The sequence below is a fragment of the Oncorhynchus gorbuscha genome, linkage group LG25 (genome assembly GCF_021184085.1).
Source record: "Oncorhynchus gorbuscha isolate QuinsamMale2020 ecotype Even-year linkage group LG25, OgorEven_v1.0, whole genome shotgun sequence".
In the NCBI taxonomy this organism is placed as follows: Eukaryota; Metazoa; Chordata; class Actinopteri; order Salmoniformes; family Salmonidae; genus Oncorhynchus; species Oncorhynchus gorbuscha.
In genome coordinates, this window is record NC_060197.1 from 9815074 (window position 1) to 9834931 (window position 19858).

General features: G+C 44.3%; 1 protein-coding gene across 3 annotated transcripts; it reads left to right on the top strand.

The window, feature by feature from the left end:
- The first annotated feature begins 3442 nt into the window (after positions 1 to 3442).
- Positions 3443 to 17564, top strand: LOC124014372 (inter-alpha-trypsin inhibitor heavy chain H5-like). Of its 3 annotated transcripts, none has more exons than XM_046329271.1 (14): positions 3443 to 3668; positions 3776 to 3820; positions 4416 to 4579; positions 5215 to 5325; positions 7757 to 8031; positions 9420 to 9589; positions 10005 to 10121; positions 11536 to 11707; positions 11952 to 12264; positions 13120 to 13802; positions 13999 to 14052; positions 16196 to 16312; positions 16430 to 16807; positions 16950 to 17564. In XM_046329271.1, exons 1-14 carry the CDS (start codon positions 3537 to 3539, stop codon positions 17228 to 17230), a joined length of 3012 nt encoding a protein of 1003 aa, XP_046185227.1. In that variant the 5' UTR covers positions 3443 to 3536; the 3' UTR covers positions 17231 to 17564. The 3 variants fall into 3 exon arrangements, with proteins under 3 accessions (XP_046185227.1, XP_046185230.1, XP_046185231.1); XM_046329274.1 differs by having other exon boundaries at positions 7760 to 8031; XM_046329275.1 differs by lacking the exon at positions 3776 to 3820.
- Positions 17565 to 19858: the final 2294 nt, after the last annotated feature.

Genomic DNA, 19858 nt, shown 5'->3' on the forward strand with positions numbered 1-19858 from the left:
ATTTTTGAATTATATTTAAATGGGTATTAAAAATAGTAATCTGATTTTATCGTTTTGATTTAATTATGAGCAGTATAGGCACCAGGGTTGTGGTCAATTCCTTTTTTTCTCAGTCAATTTAGAAAGTAAACTGAAATTCCAATTCAATTGAAACTTTCCTCATTGCCTTCTGTAAAATAAATTGGAGTTGGAATTGGAATTGGAATTTCAGTGTACTTCCTGAATCGACTGATTTAAAATGGAATTGTCCCCAACCCTGGTAGGCACAGTTCTTCACTGTTTTTGTTCTTTAAAGTTCAACTTCAATGTTCGCTGAAATGCATTCGGAAATGTTTTCCACTCATTAAGAAATGTAAATGCATGTTTATGGAGGGAAAAAAGCACTTGAAAAAGAGACATAGAAAACCACTTTAAATTGATTGAACACACGCATGCACGCACGCACACACACACACACAGCAAAGCCTACAACAGTGGCACCTCAAAATAAGTATTGCTCAGAAAACCCTAAAACATCCTGTAACATCTCTGAAATGACAGGATGGCAGCATTTCCAGTCTGTGTAATGATAATGACCGCGCACCAATAGAAAGACGCATCAATCGCACATAAAGCATCTAAGCTAGCAAAACAGCGCCCATCTGTCTCCATATGTGGAGACCATGTATCTGAACCTATCTGGACAAAAGAAGAATGGCGTGTCATACTTTTTATGACCAGACAGCATCAGATACATGGGCTACATATGGTAAGACAGAGGGGCGCTGTTCTGCGCGCTTGTTTCAGCAGAGAGGAGGAGGCGAAGTGAGAAGGCTCATTCATTGTTTCATTATGTGAATCGTTTTCCCTTGGTTGGTTATTTTGATCAATTCCCCATTACATATGTAACCAGTAGGCTAGTAAATGTACCATTAATCCCTGTCATTTGGTTGCATTAATTACTCTTAATGCATGTATTACAGTCATTTACGGTTCTCATTCTCGGAGTGGAATGTTGTCTGCAAAATTCACAACCTGCTACACTTGTGCAAAACAGAATGGTTTATTTCATAGCTTAGGGCTCCCGAGTGGCGCAGCGGTCTAAGGCACTGCATCTCAGTGCTAGAGGTGTCACTACAGACCCTGGTTTGATTCCAAGCTGTATCACAACCAGCTGTGATTGGGAGTTCCAGAGGAGTGGCACAATTGGCCCAGTATCGTCCGGGTTAGGCTGTCATTGTAAATAGAAATGTGTTCTTAACTGACATGCCTAGTTAAATAAATAACTGAACCATTGTAATGTAAACCACCATATCTTACAAATGTTCTATAAACCTGTCCTGCAGAGTGTGCTGTCCTTTGGTTTGATATGCGTGTGTGAAACAAAAACTCATCCTCCTAAAACTAGATTTTTTTTTACAGGACAGTACTCATCCCCTTCATCCCCTTCACTCAAAATTCAGTCACAGCAGCAGCCGGACAAGGGGAAAGTGTCAGGATTTGGCCAGGGTTGTTCCGGTTTTTGGTCACTAGATGCCCCCATTGTGCCTTTTGACCTTTTGTTTTCCCTTGATCCCCATTATTATTTGCACCTGTGCCTCGTTTCCCCTGATTGTATTTAAACCCTTTGTTTTCCTCAGTTCTTTGCTCTGTGTTTGTATGTTAGCACCCAGCCCTAGTACTCTGTGTACTCTTGTTGATCCCGGTGGACTCTCTTGTGGAATTCTGTTTTTTTGTTCTTGTTTGTTTGTTTTTTGAGTATCTTTTGAGGCTTTTTGTGCTTTACCTTCCACCTTGTGGATTTACCTTTTTTTCTTGGAGGATTACCTTTGTTCTTGTGGAATTCTTTTTGAGGTTGTGGAGTTACATGTTTTCCTGAACTTCACTTTTTACTTCATTAAATACACCGTCTCAAGTACTGCTGTGTCTGCCTCATCTTCTGGGCTCTGCCGACTATTTGTGGCTCAGTTGGTTAAGTGACTGTTTCTCACTCCGGAGACCCAGGTTCGTAACCGGGTCCTGACAGAAAGAGAATGAAAACAGATAGATGGGTGGACTCTTTTATTCCAACAGCCATTAGGTCGTATAATAGATAGTCTGTTAGTCCCTCGAGTATATAGCATATTGCACTTTCACTTTAAATGTGTGGCTATAGCACTTTGGATGAATTCTATTGTGTAGTTTCTGTGTTTTCATGTTTTATGTACCGTCTTTTTAAGCACATGACCAAAATAATTTCCCCCTGGTGGGATAATAAAGGTGATCTGAATCTGAGTCATTTAGGAGTTTTGTCCATTTTGTTTCCTCTGTCCTAATAACATTGAGGGAGTGTGAGCGCCTAAGCACGCCAACCTTCTGAGTTGATACAACGTTGCACTTCACTAGCAATAGCTCAAGTCAAGACATATAGAAAAGGAGTAGAGAGAGAAATTAATGTGATTGCAACCTGAATTTTAATCAGGATATCTGCTATGTTTTTATTTGTCAGCTTTAGACCTTTAGATGGAAGTTATAGGCCTACTGCTACATTGGCCTATAGGCCATCTCTGAGTCGTTCTGGCACCAGATTTTGGAGTCATCTTTTTATTTTAGTGACTGCCATGTCCCCATGGGCAAAATCTGGGGCGCCTCCATAGCTATATCTTCCCAGGGTACACTATTGGTTAGAGCCTTGGGCCAGTAACCGAAAGGTTGCTTGACCGAATCCCTGAGCTGACAAGGTAAAAATCTGTCTTTCTGCCCCTGAACAAGGCAGTTAAGCCACTGTTCCCTGGTAGGCTGTCATTGAAAATAAGAATTTGTTCTCAACTGACATGCCTAGTTAAATAAAGGTTAAATTTAAAATAAAGTTTCCTCTGTGCCAAATGTGGTGCTTCTATCACAAAGTGCCCAATTGAGACTACATGTTCAGTTTAGCCCCACCACTAGTATACATTTTTACATTCCTCCATATTAACACCGAAATCATACTAAATAGTGTTTTTGTCTATAAATAGTTGCGTGACAAAGTCCTAAAATTTCAGAAGGATAAAAAACCTGTTTTGAAATTATGGTTTTGCTAAATTTACCACAGTTTGCCCTTTTAATGTTAAATAATTTTGCCTTTAAATAATTCTGACTTTGTGTCATACTGCATAAGTGTACACAATTTGTATTTATAAATGCAGTTTTGAGAGTTCCAACGTGACAGTGACACTTGGCTAAATGAATCACACTGACCTTGAAGTGATTTGTTGGGGTGGAAGTGGGGTCAACTTCAAGGCGAGTAGTGAACGAAGACTATAGAGGCAATTGATGGCCTTTGGAGTGGCGTGCACATTGTAATAGCTGTGTGCCTGTGTGTGTGTGACCCGGGTCAGGCGCTTTTTCCCTAGCCCCCGACGCGACTAATCCAGTCGAGGGGGAAGACTGCATCTCCCTGCTGGTGGGCGTGCCGCTGCGAGTCAAGTGTCCTCAGTCATCCATCGTCTCACAAATTGGGTCACTCTGACAGAACGACCCGCAGACTCAGTGCGCTGCACCCTGGAAAAATGCGATCATATTCGTTATTACTGTAAATGGATATGGACGTCAACATGCTGTTTTTGACTTTACTGATGTGTTACAATCCGTATGTTTTTGGACAGTTTGAGGATATTAACATTGAGGAGGATCTTTCTCCTGACTTGACCGACTTTGATTTGGATATTGTGAGTGTCATTTCAACTCTGAACTATTTCATTTGGCAACATTGATATATATTTTGAGCGCTTCGTTAGAGCACTATTTAACAAATCGATTTGGTTTCCCATCTCAGTCTCCCCGTAGAGTGCCTCGCCAGGTGAAATCCATGCTTATTAAGGTAAAGATGACAAAGTTGAATATCTTGACGTGTCTTCCCGTATGCATCTTTTGCGCTCTTGTGCGTCATTTGGTGTAGCCTGGGCTACTGTAGATTAAATATCAACCACATTCATTCTCAAAGAGATCTGCATACTGTTGTTCATTGATAACAATTGAAGAATATGTCAGAAAAAAAAGTATTTCGTGAAAGCAGAGTAGAGGGATGGGTCGTTCAGCTCTGCAGTTAATCATCCTCGAAAACTCTCCTCGGGTGTGACACGCAAAGACCTGCCAAGCGCACTGGGCTGTACGCCAGATACGTGGAAATCGCTGGACATCTATCCAGAAATACATTCCAAAATATTTTTAAATATCCCGCCAACGTGGTGATAAAGGAGTTTGGAACGATTTCCACTGGAAATGAACGGAATAGAACAGTGGCCAAAGCTCAGCATGTGTGTGTGCTTGAAAGCGGTGCTGTGCTGTCCCATCGATGAGACTTGAAAAACATCAATCACTGACAGATTTCAATGAACCAAATGTATTACAAACCAATCAAACCTAATGTATAAGCAATACACGTGAACCTAACATGTTGATGTCCAACCGTGTAGGAGACCAAACCGCATATCCAGGAGCTGTCGGTGAAGACCACCATTATCTCCCGATACGCCTTCACGGCGGTTTCGTGCACCATGCTCAACCGGCACTCCGCCGCCGCCGAGGGCGTCTTCCAGTTCCTGATTCCCAAGAACGCCTATGTCTCGAACTTTACCATGTAAGCGCCAAAACGCAACAGATGCGTAATTGCGCATTGGTAGTTTTATTGTAGCCTAGATAGATACTTCTGGGTAATAGATCATGTCATTCTGAGTCTAATGTTGTTCAGACTGTGTACACTGGTTGGAAGTGAACTACAATGGATCTTTTCCCTCTCAATTTATTTTGATCTCTTGTTTATTTTCTCAGTTTATTGTTGTGTGATTACTACTCCTCTTTGCCATTTTCTCCCTCTTCCCATGGCATGTCATTGTGGCCAGTCAATCATTGTGTGGGTTTATGAGGGCTCTGTTGCTATGGGAGAGGTTAGTGTGGGGCCTGTGACTGTTCAATAGTTCAGAGGTCATTTACTGTGTTGTGGTCACAAGCCTTCATTCATCTACATTTACTAGATTGTTCACTGGACTAAGTCCAGAAGCCTCTGAAGAAGCATGTGAATTGCAACATATGTCTTTGATATGTTTGCCTGTATACCTTTATGTATCACAGTAATATATGCCTACCACAATGAACTGAGGGGTTTTCCAGTGATTCTTTGACAGAGTTTTGCCATGGATGGTTTACTTACTCTGGTGGTGCTTATCATCACCTCCACTCTTAACCCCTGACCTCTGACCTCTACCCTGAACACAGGATCATTGGGGGGCGTGTCTACCCCAGTGAGGTCAGGCCCAAGGAGAAGAAGGTCAAACAGGGGAAGGGCGGTGAGGCCAAACCCAAGAACAAGGAGGCAGGTGAACAGAGGTAAAGTGTGTGTGTGTGTGTGTGTGTGTGTGTGTGTGTGTGTGTGTGTGTGTGTGTGTGTGTGTGTGTGTGTGTGTGTGCGTGTGCGTGTGCGTGTGCGTGTGCGTGTGTGTGTGTGTTCTTGTGTGTTCTTGTGTGTGTGTATGGCCAGTCACCAGTGTCTAACCTTGTCTGCCAGTACAACCTCTAGAGTCCTCTAGAGTCACTTGCTACTACTCTGCCAGTAGAAACAGGTTTATATCCCATCTAAAAAACGATTTTATTGAACTGTTCCTGTTAAAAAACAATATCCCACATATAAATACAGTAATCTACACACACTTAGGGTTGTTGTTTTTAGACAAGTGTAAACTTAATGGAATAAGGCCATTAAATGAGTTGGTCTGATGGTGCCGTCTGATGTCATCGGCCTCCACCTTGTTTTTGGGAACAATAGAGGAGCAATAGAGAACCAAAGAGGAAAGGCTTCTGTGCCTTTTCTTAAGTAAACCAGGTGTTAAATGAGGTGAAAAGGAGACTGGAGTGCGACTTCAAACACCAGCCTGACCACAAAACATGTGTTTCTGACCTGCCTGGAGTTGAGTAGCAGGGATGGATCATTTATTTTGATTTATTTCACCTTTATTTAACCAGGTAAGCTACTTGAGAACAAGTTCTCATTTGCAACTGTGACCTGGCCACGATAAAGCAAAGCAGTGTGACACAGACAACAACACAGAGTTACACATGGAGTAAACAATAAACAAGCCAATAACACAATAAACAAGTCAATGGCACAGTAGAAAAAGAAAGTCTATATACAGTGTGTGCAAAAGGCATGAGGAGGTAGGCAATAAATAGGCCATAGGAGCGAATAATTACAATTTAGCAGATTAACACAGCTGTAGGCCCGGGGTTGGAGTAGCCAGGAGGAAGGCATGACCAGCCGCTGAGAAATCCATCTTGAATCTTTAGATTATCATGGATTTATCAGTGGTGACCGTGTTCCCTAGCCTCAGTGCAGTGGGCAGCTGGGATGAGGTACTCTTGTTCTCCATGGACTTTACAGTGTCCCAAAACATTTTGGAGTTAGAGCTACAGGATGCAAATTTCTGCTTGAAAAAGCTAGCCTTTGCTTTCCTGACTGACTGTGTGTATTGGTTCCTGACTTCCCTGAACAGTTGCATATCGCTGGGACTATTCGATGCTATTGAAGTCCGCCACTATTGCAGTCCGTCAGGACTGGAGTGAACCAAGGGCTATATCTGTTCTTAGTTCTGCATTTTTTGAACGGGGCATGCTTATCTAAGATGGTGAGGAAATTACTTTTAAAGATTGACCAGGCATCCTCGACTGACAGGATGAAGTCAATATCCTTCCAGGATACCCGGGCCAGGTTGATTAGAAAGGCCTGCTCGCAGAAGTGTTTTAGGGAGCGTTTGACAATGATGAGGGGTCGTCGTTTGACCGCGGACCCATAGCGGATACAGCCAATGAGGCAGTGATCGCTGAGATCTTGATTGACAACAGCGGAGGTGTATGTGGAAGGCAAGTTGGTCAGCATAATGTCTATGAGGTTGCCCATGTTTACGGATTTAGGGTTGTACCTGGTGGGTTCCTTGATGATTTGTGCGAGATTGAGGGCATCTAGCGTAGATTGTAGGACTGCCGGGGTGTTAAGCATATCCCAGTTTAGGTCACCTAACAGAACGAACACTGAAGCTAGATGGGCTGGCGATCAATTTACAAATGGTGTCCAGGGCACAGCTGGGAGTGGAGGGGGTCGGTAGCAGGCGGTAACAGTAAGAGACTTATTTCTGGAGAGGTTCATGTTTAAAATGAGAAGTTCAAACTGTTTGGGTATAGACCTGGAAAGTATGACAGAACTTTGCAGGTTATCTCTGCAGTAGATTGCAACTCCTCCCCCTTTGGCAGTTCCATCTTGACGGATTGGAGACTTGAAATGAAGAGACTGGAAATTAAGAATTATTGTCACATAAATCTGTGACCAGTCTCTGACAGAAATAAATTACATCATGCTTCTACTTGCCAGACCATAAAATGACACTTTTAAAATGAAATCAGATTTACAAAGAGGGTATTCAAACTTCACAGAGAGGGAAGGGGAGAGGAGAGTGATAGAAAGAGGAAAGGAGAACAGGAGGGAGAAAATAAAGAAGGAGGGAGAGATATAGATAGGTAGAGGAATGGAAAGGTTTTTTGGTTAGTTCAGAGGCTGAGTCCTGTGAGGAGAGCTCCTGGCAGTCACTGCCCTTCCACACTGACGATGTCACTACTTGGAATGACTCATTCCCTACTCCTCCTCTTCCCCAACTATTTCTCTCCCTTTTTCTTTCCTCTATATTCTTCTTATTTTTTCCTCCATTCCTCCCCTCTCCTCTCCCCCGTCTCTCTCTCCTCCTCCCCTCTCTCCTCCTCTCTTCTCCTTCAGTAGCGAACCAGAGGTGGAGGTGTTCAGGATGGGGGCCAGTATCCCAGGTCGTAACCGGGCCATGTTCATGCTGACCTATGAGGAGCTGCTCCAGCGGAGGCTGGGGAGGTATGAGCATGTGACCAGCCTGAGACCCCTGCAACTGGTCAGCCGTCTCAGTGTGGACGTCACCATTGTGGATCACTCCACCATCACCCACCTGGAGGTGCTGCCACTGCGCAACGGCAAGAGCAACACGGCCGCAGCCAGTGGTGCCAGTTCAGCGAAGACACCTGGTACAGTTTGAGTGTGGGATGTGTTGAGTCTGTGCTTTGTCCATACTAGGTGTGCATTCTGAAAGTATTTAGACCCTTTTACTTTCTCCACATGTTGTTACATTACAGCATTCTTAAATGGATTAAACAAATATTTTTCCTCCTAAAGCTAGACACAATAACCCATAATGACAAAGCAAAAACAGGTTTTTAGAAACGTTTACAAATGTATTGAAAATAAAAAAACAGAAATACCTTATTTACCGTATTCAGACCCTTTGCTATGAGACTCGAAATTGAGCTCAGGTACATCCTGTTTCCATTGATCATCCTTGAGATGTTTCTACAACTTGATTGGAGTCCACCTATGGTCAATTCAATTGTGTACACATTCCTCCCCTCTGCTCTCTGTGTAGCTCAGTTGGTAGAGCATGGTGCTTGTAACGCCAGGGTAGTGGGTTCGATCCCCGGGACCACCCATACGTAGAATGTATGCACACATGACTGTAAGTCGCTTTGGATAAAAGCGTCTGCTAAATGGCATATATTATTATTATTATTATTTGGAAAGGCACACACCTGTCTATATACGGTCCCAGAGTTGACAGTGCCTAAGTGCCAACCCTAAGCACACAGCCAAGACAACGCAGGAGTGGCTTCGGGACAAGTCTCCGAATGTCCTTGAGTGGCCCAGCCAGAGCCCGGACTTGAACCCGATCAAACATCTCTGGAGAGACCTGAAAATAGCTGTGCAGCGACAATCCCCATCCAACCTGACAGAGCTTGAAAGGCTTTGCAGAGAAGAATGGGAGAAAGTTCCCAAATACAGGTGTGCCAAGCTTGTAGCGTCATACCCAAGAAGACTCGAGAATGCAATTGCTTCCAAAGGTGCTTCAACAAAGTACTGTGTCAAGGGTATGAATACGTATGTAAATGTGATGTTTCAGCTTTTTACAAAAATGTCTAAAAAACTGTTTTTGCTTTGTCATTATGAGGTATTGTGTGTAGATTGATGAGGTGGGGGGGAATTGTTTTAAATAAATGCTAGAATAATGCTGTAGCATAACAAAATGTGGAAAATGTCAAGGGGTCTGGATATTAAGCGAATGCACTGTATCTAACATTAGAAATAGTTCTGCAGCGATATTGGCACCTCTGAAAATGCTTGGCCAATGCTCAAATGTTCAGATTCCAACTTCATTTATTTATCCTTCCTATGGGCAATGTTGAGCATCTCTAGTTTAGCACACCCTTCCCCACAAACACACAAAAGTGCGCACGCGCACGCGCACGCGCACACACACACACACACACACACACACACACACACACACACACACACACACACACACACACACACACACGTCCCAGCTTTATCTCACACACACGTATTATTTCCCTCCCACCAGCCAAGCCTGCTCTTCCTGTTTCCACGGTGATCAAACAAAATAAGACGTTCTGTAGGATCACCTTCAGCCCCAACATCGTTCAGCAGGCTAAGATCACCACCAGCGGCATGCTGGGAGAGTTTGTGGTGCAATATGACGTGGAGAGAGAGCTGGGGATAGGAGACATACAGGTCAGATTTCACACACCAAAAACACCCACACACCCACACACACACATCCAACACTCCCGCGATTAGTGCAAATGTGTCATGCCATGACCAGACCTGTCCAGACATGGAAGATAGAAACATGTTAAACCATTTAGCTCCGCTTCACAGTATACATGAAAACTGCATGCATTAATCAGGGATCAAACAGGACAAATGCACATCTCTCTGGTTCTCACACACACTCTCACACATCCTGGTCCCATAGACTTCATCCACCGTCAACACATTCATTTTCCAGCACCATATCCAACCCCTCCCGGGTCACTCTACAACCACACCGTCAGTCCAGCAGCCCTGTGGACACTGTGTTGGTGGGCTCTGTTTTACTGCTCATGGCTACTGAGAACTGTCTAACCTTTCTCTTGTTCTCTCGCAGGTTCTGAACGGCCATTTTGTGCACTACTTCGCCCCCAAGGATCTGCCGGTGGTGCCCAAGAACGTGGTGTTTGTGATCGACACCAGTGCCTCTATGCTGGGCACCAAGATCAGACAGGTAGCCGGTTACGGTCAAACCCTTCTCATCACACCATTGTCCACTGCTTACTAGATAGGGTCAAGGGTCAAGATATCTTCTTCTCTCCTTCTCCTTTTTGTTGTTGTTGTTAAACATGGTTTCCTTCTGTTTACAATGATCACACATATATACTGTACAGCCTATGGGGAATCTGTGGGTTTTAATCAATTCCAGGTGGAGTCACCATTAGTTCTACTTTGGTCCTTCACATCTCTGTGATCAAGCCTTAACGATCCTGAGAGATCCCGAGTTAGTGTAGCAGCGGAGGATGAATACGACCCCCAGTCCGCCCCCTCTCCGGTCTCTGGCGCAATACTCCCACACTGGTCTGGTAATATCAAAATCAGATCCTTCCTTCTGGGAGATTGCGTTATAATCCCTCTGGTATCATCTGATACTTCATCTGAGCAGCTGCTCCACTGCAGATCCAGAAACCCAAAGACTTAGAGTGGCAAAAACTGAAAAGAGAAACTGATTCATGCACCATATGCACACTCTGAAAAACTGGAAACATGCACCATATGCACACTCTGAAGAACTGGAAACATGCTCAAAGTTCACTATTGTAGTTGTATTGAATTGAATGCTATGGAGGAGAGGCGTCATTGTCTTTGGCATAATTTAAACCCTCCAGATGACAGCATCGTCTGGAGTGATCCTTTCCCCTTTTCCCTCCACCCCCAGTGGACCACTCTGTAGTGAACAAGTGGGCTTTGATCTCTCCCTACAATAGAGGCACTCAGTCTGTCTATGGCTCTGACTCTTGCCCCCTACAGTCTATAGGCATCTGGTAACCCATCTAACTCTATCACACCCACTCAACTACTGATTTCATATTCACTATTCATTTGGTAGGCTTTTCATTCTGCGCAACTTCTAAACCCCAGTAGAGTTGAGAAACAAACTGTTGCATGGATACGGTAAATAGTTGTGGTGTGTGTGTTTCCGTGCATGTGTGTGTGTGCATGTGTGTGTGTGTGAGGGGGTGAGAGAAACCGTTTCTGAACTAAGGAACGGAATCTCACAGCTGTTTCAAAGGGCTGGGTCTTTCAATGGCAGTGTCAGGTTTAACCCAACCATTACAGAGTTGGCATGACAACAATACTGCTCACAAAAACCATGACTAAAACATTACATCTAGGTCATTACCACGGTATTGGTGCTAACATAAACCATGACCATGTGTGTTATAATAGCCTTTTGTGTGACAAGGTGTCTCTTCCTGTTGTGGCAAAGTTTTCCAGGCCTGTTTGGTTCTCTCGCTTGAACACAACTGAATAGAATGATTTTGCACGAAGGCAAAGGTATTACAATGATGTCATTTCATTTATTGATGAAAGCAAAACAAAAATGTTCTCTCTCTCTCTCGCCCCTCTCCCTCCCTCTCTCTCAGACTAAGGATGCCCTGTTCACTATCCTGAGGGACCTGCGTCCAGGCGACCGGTTTAACTTTGTCAGCTTCTCCAACCGTATCAAGGTGTGGCAGCCCAACCGCCTGGTCCCCGTCACGCCTCTCAACGTCCGAGACGCCAAGAAGTTCATCTATATGCTCCAACCCACTGGAGGTGAGAGAGATAGAGACACGGCAGTGCATTCTGGGATAGAGGAAGATTAGGTCTTTCACTGATAGGACTAATCAGAATGATTTAGGGGTGATTATATTTGTCCTGCTAGTGTGAAGCAGCGCTTGAACCTCAAGATTTCCTGCCACCCCTATGGAGTTCTTTCTCTTACTCAACCCCCATTTTTGAATCACTACTAACCACTATTTCCCAAGATCAATCTCTCTCTCCATCTCTCCTCTACCAGGCACTGACATCAACGGTGGCATACAGACGGGCTCCTCATTGCTAAGCGGCTATCTGAACGCCGACCCAGACGCCAACCACAACAGTGTGTCTCTCATCATCTTCCTGACAGACGGGCGGCCCACGGTGGGGGAGCTGCAGTCTCCCAGCATCCTCAGCAACGCGCGGGCGGCAGTGAAGGAGAAGTTCTGCGTGTTCACCATTGGAATGGGGAACGATGTGGACTACAGGCTTCTGGAACGCATGGCCCTGGAAAACTGTGGGATGATGAGGAGGATACATGAGGATTCAGATGCCAGCACCATGCTCAAAGGGTACGGGGGTGAGAGAGAGAGAGAGAGAGAGAGAGAGAGAGAGAGAGAGAGAGAGTTCAGTAGACAGCTAGTACAGAGGAGAAGGCAGGGGTGGTTAGAATTGATTCATTATAATCCATTATAGTCAAATGGTTTAGAGAAGGTCAGGGGGTGAGATAAAGGAATAGGAATGAGTGAAAGGATAACCAATAATACACGTACTGAGAGAAGGCGACAGTCTTACTGGACACTTTTCTGAAGTGTTAGTTTAGGAGTGAGGGGAGGAATGTGTGTGACTGTGTGTTGTGAAAGGGCAGTCTGGGTATGTCTGAGGGGTTAATTGATAGCATCCTGAGATAATAACAGAGGAGAGACCTAGCTGAGTCAACACACAGTTAAAGAGGTGAGGAGGTTTACTGTGCTACGGTCCAAGGCCTGGCTGGAAAACCAACATATTACAAACACACGCTGGTTGTATCCAAAATGGCACCCCATTCCCTAATCCCTACAGAGTGCACTCCTTATGACCAGGAACCACAGGGTGACATTTGGGACGCAAGCATGCTCTCCTCAATACATCACTGTCCCTAACCGGATCTCTGGGGGGGTGAGTGTGTGTACACAGTCACACAGACATTTGAGGCCCCTAGAGCATATAAGAGAGTAGCACACACAATGTCTTGATTCTTGTGTCCATGATACAGTGAAGTAGCTGAGGTCTAGACCTCTACTGGGTGCTAGATTCTCAACATGTTATAACATGGTAACACATATTATAACATTGGATGTTACTTCTATTCCCTCTTTCACTTTTCCATATCTCTCTCTCTCTCTCTCCCTCCCTCCATGTCCCTCCCTCCCTCTCTCTTCCTCTAGGTTTTATGATGAGATAGGCACTCCACTGCTCTCTGACATCAGGGTGAATTACACAGAGGACTCGGTCCAGTACGTCACCCAGCACCTCTTCACCAACTATTTCAACGGCTCAGAGATCGTCATCGCCGGCAAATTGACCAATCAAAGTGCAGACTCCCTGCACGTCCAGGTCACCGCCAGCAACAGCGACAAGAGCATCGTCCTGGAGACAGACGTGGCGTTACGGCAAAGGGAGGTGGAGACGGAGAGGCACGTGAAGGAGGCGGCGGCCGGGGTGGGGTCAGGGGACACAGGGGTGGGCACGACAGGGTCAGTGGCGGATGATTTCGTGGAGCGTGTATGGGGTTTCCTGAGTGTGAAGGAGGGGCTGAGGTCCAGGCTGAAGAGCCAGACCAGCAGGGAGAGAGAGGGACATACCCAGCAGGCGACTAACCTCTCCCTGACATACCACTTCCTCACGCCCCTCACCTCCCTGGTGGTGGAAAAACCTCAGGTGCTGGCCGACGGAACCATGGCCGAGGATACACCCACCCCCACACCTGTAACCACAGAGACAAATAAGAAGGCTGTTTCAGCCAATGAGCTGTCGGATGAGATGGAAGGGGAGGAAGACACAGCCCAGAGCCTGCACTTGAAGAAAGACCAGCCGGGTGGACAGAGTTCCACAGTTACCAAGACAACAGGTTAGCAGGCTTGAGGCTTTTGTTTCTGACTTAATCCGTTTGATCAAATGCTTCCTGTTATGGATGCCAATGCCAACAAATAGAAACTGAGAGGAAGTATTGTATTATTATTATAAGTATTATTATTATTTATTATTAAGTATTGGACTATTGAAAACATATGACCTGTACAAATCAAAGTCTGTTTTGTCTATAGCTAAAGTTTTGAAGAGGCCAGCCCAAAAATCCGTAACCATCTCCAAAACATCAGGTTAGTGGTTCTGAGGCTCTGTTAGAGGGAGGGGGACTGGAGAAAGGTACAGTAGACTCTCTCTACTCTCTGTGTGGGCCGACTTTAAGTTAGGAACCCAGTCAGACACACAGCAATCATTACAGACAGTCAAGGGGTCGGAGATGTCTATTTACTCTGAAACTGAACTACAGAATGTTTACAGGGGCTAATTGAAGTATCTGCACTGGGCCTGGGATTGGTACTGGGAAGTACTCACAAACACACACACACACAGTCACGGGAATACACACACGTGTGTGCACACACACACACACACACCAAACCTCACACACACTGAGACTGAGAGAGAGGTCAGTAGACTGAAGAAGACACGTGAGATGACATCAATGACCCTGTCATTACTGCTGCTCTCTCATCTCATGCACTTAGCTCAGGTCTCACAGGCCCATTCAAAGCAGGAAACAACTAACAACCTACAGCTAACTGCCTACAACTAACAGCCAACAGCTAACTGCCTACAACTAACAGCCAACAGCTACCTGCCTACAACTAACAGCCAACAGCTAACTGCCTACAACTAACAGCCAACAGCTAACTGCCTACAACAAGCAGCCAACAGCTAACTACCTACAGCTAATTGCCTACAACTAACTGCCTACAACTAACAGCCAACAGCTAACTACCTACAGCTAACTGCCTACATCTAACAGCCAACAGCTAACTGCCTACAGCTAACTGCCTACAACTAACAGCCAACAGCTAACTGCCTACAGCTAATTGCCTACAACTAACTGCCTACAACTAACTGCCTACAACTAACAGCCAACAGCTAACTACCTACAGCTAATTGCCTACAACTAACTACCTACAACTAACAGCCAACAGCTAACTACCTACATCTAACAGCCAACAGCTAACAGCCAACAGCTAACTGCCTACAGCTAACTGCCTACATCTAACAGCCAACAGCTAACTGCCTACATCTAACAGCCAACAGCTAACTGCCTACAGCTAACTGCCTACATCTAACAGCCAACAGCTAACTGCCTACATCTAACAGCCAACAGCTAACTGCCTACAGCTAACAGCCTACAGCTAATTGCCTACAACTAACTGCCTACAACTAACTGCCTACAACTAATTGCCTACAACTAACTGCCTACAACTAACAGCCTACAACTAACTGCCTACAACTAACAGCCTACAACTAACTGCCTACAGCTAATTGCCTACAACTAACTGCCTACAACTAACTGCCTACAGCTAACAACCAACAGCTAACTGCCTACAAATAACAACCAACAGCTAACTGCCTACAACTAACAGCCAACAGCTAATTGCCTACAACTAACAGCCAACAGCTAACTGCCTACAGCTAATTGCCTACAGCTAATTGCCTACAACTAACAGCCAACAGCTAACTGCCTACAACTAACAGCCAACAGCTAACTGCCTACAACTAACTGCGTACAATTTACAGCCTACAACTAACTGCCTACAATTTACAGCCTACAACTAACTGCCTACAACTAACTGCCTACAATTTATAGCCAACAGCTAACTGCCTACAACTAACTGCGTACAATTTACAGCCTACAACTAACTGCCTACAATTTACAGCCTACAACTAACTGCCTACAACTAACTGCCTACAATTTATAGCCAACAGCTAACTGCCTACAACTAACTGCTTACAATTTACAGCCTACAACTAACAGCCTACAATTTACAGCCTACACTGGTATCTGGTGATATCTGATTATACATACGGTATAGTCATTTGTTCTTCAGACCCACAGATACAGAATAAAGAAAAGTGTATTTATCAGACCTGGGTTCAAATGCTATTTAATGTATTTCAACTACTATTTCCAAACAAGTATTCATATCCTCAAATACTCCCATGCATTTAACCCAGGTATTTGAAAAAAACTTTCAAATACAATTTGGTCGACTATTTGATTTTTACAAAAAATCATTCAGATACTCAAATAAAAGTACTTGTTTGGGCTATGTATTTGAAAATGTTATACATTTCAAATACTGCAATACACATATATTTGAATCCATATGCATAGATGTACTATCTCCTCATATTCCCTCATATTCAATACCAGTGTCTCCCTATCCCGTCTCTCTCACACCAACCCCCTTGCCACAGCGGACGGCGATCCCCACTTTGTGGTTGAGTTCCCCCTCAGTAAACTGACTGTGTGTTTCAACATCAACGGAGAGCCAGGACACATTCTCAGAATGGTATCTGACCACAAGCACTCTGGTAAGACTGTCCTCTCAAGAGATTCTAACTTTATGTTTGATGTTTGGTTATGTGTTTTCATATGATTTGTGTGGTCTATTTGTGTGTGCGATCGTGCGTGTGTGTATGTGAGTCTAGGTGTGACAGTAAACGGTAAGCTGATAGGCGCCCCGGCACCAGTGGGCAGCCACAAACAGCACAGGACATACTTCAGCACCATTACCATCGTGGTGAACCGACCCAAACGTTCCTACATCGAGGTCACCCCCAAGAAGGTCATTCTGGATGGACGTGACCGCCTGGTCCTGCCCTGCGACACCACAGTCTCCGTGGAGAGTGGCGGGCTTGCGGTGACGATAGTGGGAAAGTCCACCGTGACCGTAACCATAGGAGGAACCATTAGTTTTGTCATACTGGTGCATCAGTACAAGAACCCTGCTCCTTATCAGAGAAACCACCTGGGATTTTACATCTCCAACAGCAAAGGGCTGTCACATGACTGTCATGGACTACTGGGTAGGTATCAGAAACTACTAGTGGTCGGTGGGAGAAGGGGTCTTGAGCCGACATGGAATTAGGCCCTAGTGAGGATTACCATTGATTTGCCTATAGCTCTGTGGTTCCTTTCCATTCTGACCCTCTGTGATTCTACTTCCAGGTCAGTTTCTGTATGAGGAAGTGGGACTCACAGAGCTTCCTGGCAATGCCATGGCAACAGGAGACAATAGCACGTCTACACGGTCACCCATCCTGAAGGTCAAAGGGCGTTCAGTGCCGGTGGTCCAGAAGACCCGGCGTATCTACAGCGGACGTCAGAGCGTGGACTGCTGGTTCGCCAGGAACAACGCAGCCAAGCTGATCGACGGACAGTATGAAGATTATGTGGTGTCACACCTATTCGACACAGGCGATTGGCCCCACGGAAGTAACGGAGCCTGAGACAGGGGCCAATAAGGAGCCAGCAATGAACTTGTCCCGCGCACACAGAAACTATAACCCCAGATACAGCTATAGTAGCCAACATGCTCATTTCATACCCTCTGATGCTAAACCTCTAAATCAGCTTTCTTTTTGACCCACATACTCACACTCCAAACACTACTCAACTACCCATAGTCACATATAGGACTCATCTTTCGATCTGTGCCAAATACAGTTGAAGTCGGAAGTTTACATACACTTATGTTGGAGTCATTAAAACTTGTTTTTCAACCACTCCACAAATTTCTTGTTAACAAACTATAGTTTTGGCAAGTTGGTTGGGACATCTACTTTGTGCATGACACAAGTCATTTTCCCAACAATTCTTTACAGACAGATTATTTCACTTAAAATTCACTGTATCTCAATTCCAGTGGGTCAGAAGTTTACATACACTAAGTTGACTGTGCCTTTAAACAGCTTGGAAAATTCCAGAAAATTATTTCATGGCTTTAGAAGCTTCTGATAGGCTAATTGACATAATTTGAGTCAATTGGAGGTGTACCTGTGGATGTATTTCAAGGTCTACCTTCAAACTCAGTTCCTCTTTGCTTGACATCAGGCAAAATCAAAAGAAATCAGCCAAGACTTCAGATAAAAAAGTCTGTTTCATCCTTGGGAGCAATTTCCCAACGTCTGAAGGTACTATGTTCATCTGTACAAACAATAGTATGCAAGTATAAACACCATGGAACCACGCAGCTGTCATACATCTCAGGAAGGTGATGCATTCGGTCTCCTAAAGATGAACGTACTTTGGTGCGAAAAATGCAAATCAATCCCAGAACAACAGCAAAGGACCTTGTGAAGATGCTATAGGAAACCGGTACAAAAGTATCTATATCCACAGTAAAACGAGTCCTATATCGACATAACCTGAAAGGCCGCTCAGCAAGGAAGAAGCCACTGCTCCAAAACCGCCATAAAAAAGCCAGACTACGGTTTGCAACTGCACATGGGGACAAAGGTCGTACTTTTTGGAGAAAAGTCCTCTGGTCTGATGAAACAAAAATAGAACTGTTTGGTCATAATGACCATCGTTATGTTTGAGGAGAAAGGGGGAGGCTTGCAAGCCAAAGTTAAAGCTTGGTTGCAAATGGACAATGACCCCAAGCATACTTACAAAGTTGTGGCAAAAAAACAACAACAAAAAAGTCTAGGTATGGGAGTGGCCTTCACAAAGCCCTGACCTCAATACTATAGAAAATGTGTGGGCAGAACTGAAAAGGCGTGCGCGAACAAGGAGGCCTATAAAACTGACTCAGTTACACCAGCTCTGTCAGGAGGAATGGGCCAAAATTCACCCAATTTATTGTGGGAAGCTTGTGGAAGGATACCTGAAATTTTTAATCAAGTTCAACAATTTAAAGGCAATGCTACCAAATACTAATTAAGTGTATGTAAACTTCTGACCCACTGGGAATGTGATGAAAGAAATGAAAGCTGAAATAAATCATTCTCTCTACTATTATTATGACATTTCACATTCTTCAAATAAAGTGGTGATCCTAACTGACCTAAGACAGGGAATCTTTTACTAGGATTAAATGTCAGGAATTGTGAAAAACTGAGTTTAAACGTATTTGGCTAAGGTGTAAGTAAACTTCCGACTTCAACTGTAGCGTCTGTGATATCACGGGCAGTGCCGTTGAGGCTATCTCCATTTTAAAGTAGTCAATTTTCTTCTTCACAATTGGCTGATCCCTCCTAATGACCCAGTAGGACATGACTCCAACTGGGTCACCAGGAGGGATCAGTTAACAAAGTTGGAAGTCCCACCCAGTTGACTTCATTAAAATTGTGGATGCCCTCAATAGCACAGCCCATTCTAACACGGCCTTTTGGCTACTAGAGGCCTCTATAATTTTCTATGCTCCTACCCCATCCACCCATCCCCCTCCAACCATGTCTTTCAATCCAATTCCTGTTGCCTACTTCCTGTTGTTTTTTCCTCAGGGGTATCTGCACTGAATAACCAACCATCAATATTCTTGAATATATTTTTTAAACTATTTTTAATATAAATGTAATAAGGACATTGTTTGACGTGTATCGTTTTATACTGTCATTTTGTACATGTAAATATAACCTTTATTGAACCGGATGAACTTTTTGTGTGTAAAGGAAGTAAAACATAAAAACAATATTTATTTGTAAAGATCAACTTTTTTCTGAACAGCTCTAGATTGTGAGAACACTTGAAACATAATACTAACATTACCAAGTAAACAGTTCTATGAAAGTAACTAACAGTTAACACAAACATTTAGTATAAGTATGTGCTGTATGTGGCCCAGGCAGGAATCACACCCAAAACTAGTACTGTGCTCCATCCTACTGAGTTAATCCCATCAGGGCTTTAAAGGAAATGTCCTCATGTTCTTAGAGCTCATATTCACGGTAAACGCTGCTCAATCGGAATTGCGTTTAACAGCCGCATTGTCTACAAATCGTATTGGGACTGAACCCAGGCCTTAGTCATTGCAGGAAGGCAGGCTCTTTGCATGCTAGGTTCAGGTGCTCACTGGGAGAGCAAACATGTAAACCTGGTCAAGCTCAAGTGGCGACACTCTGCTTAGGATCACA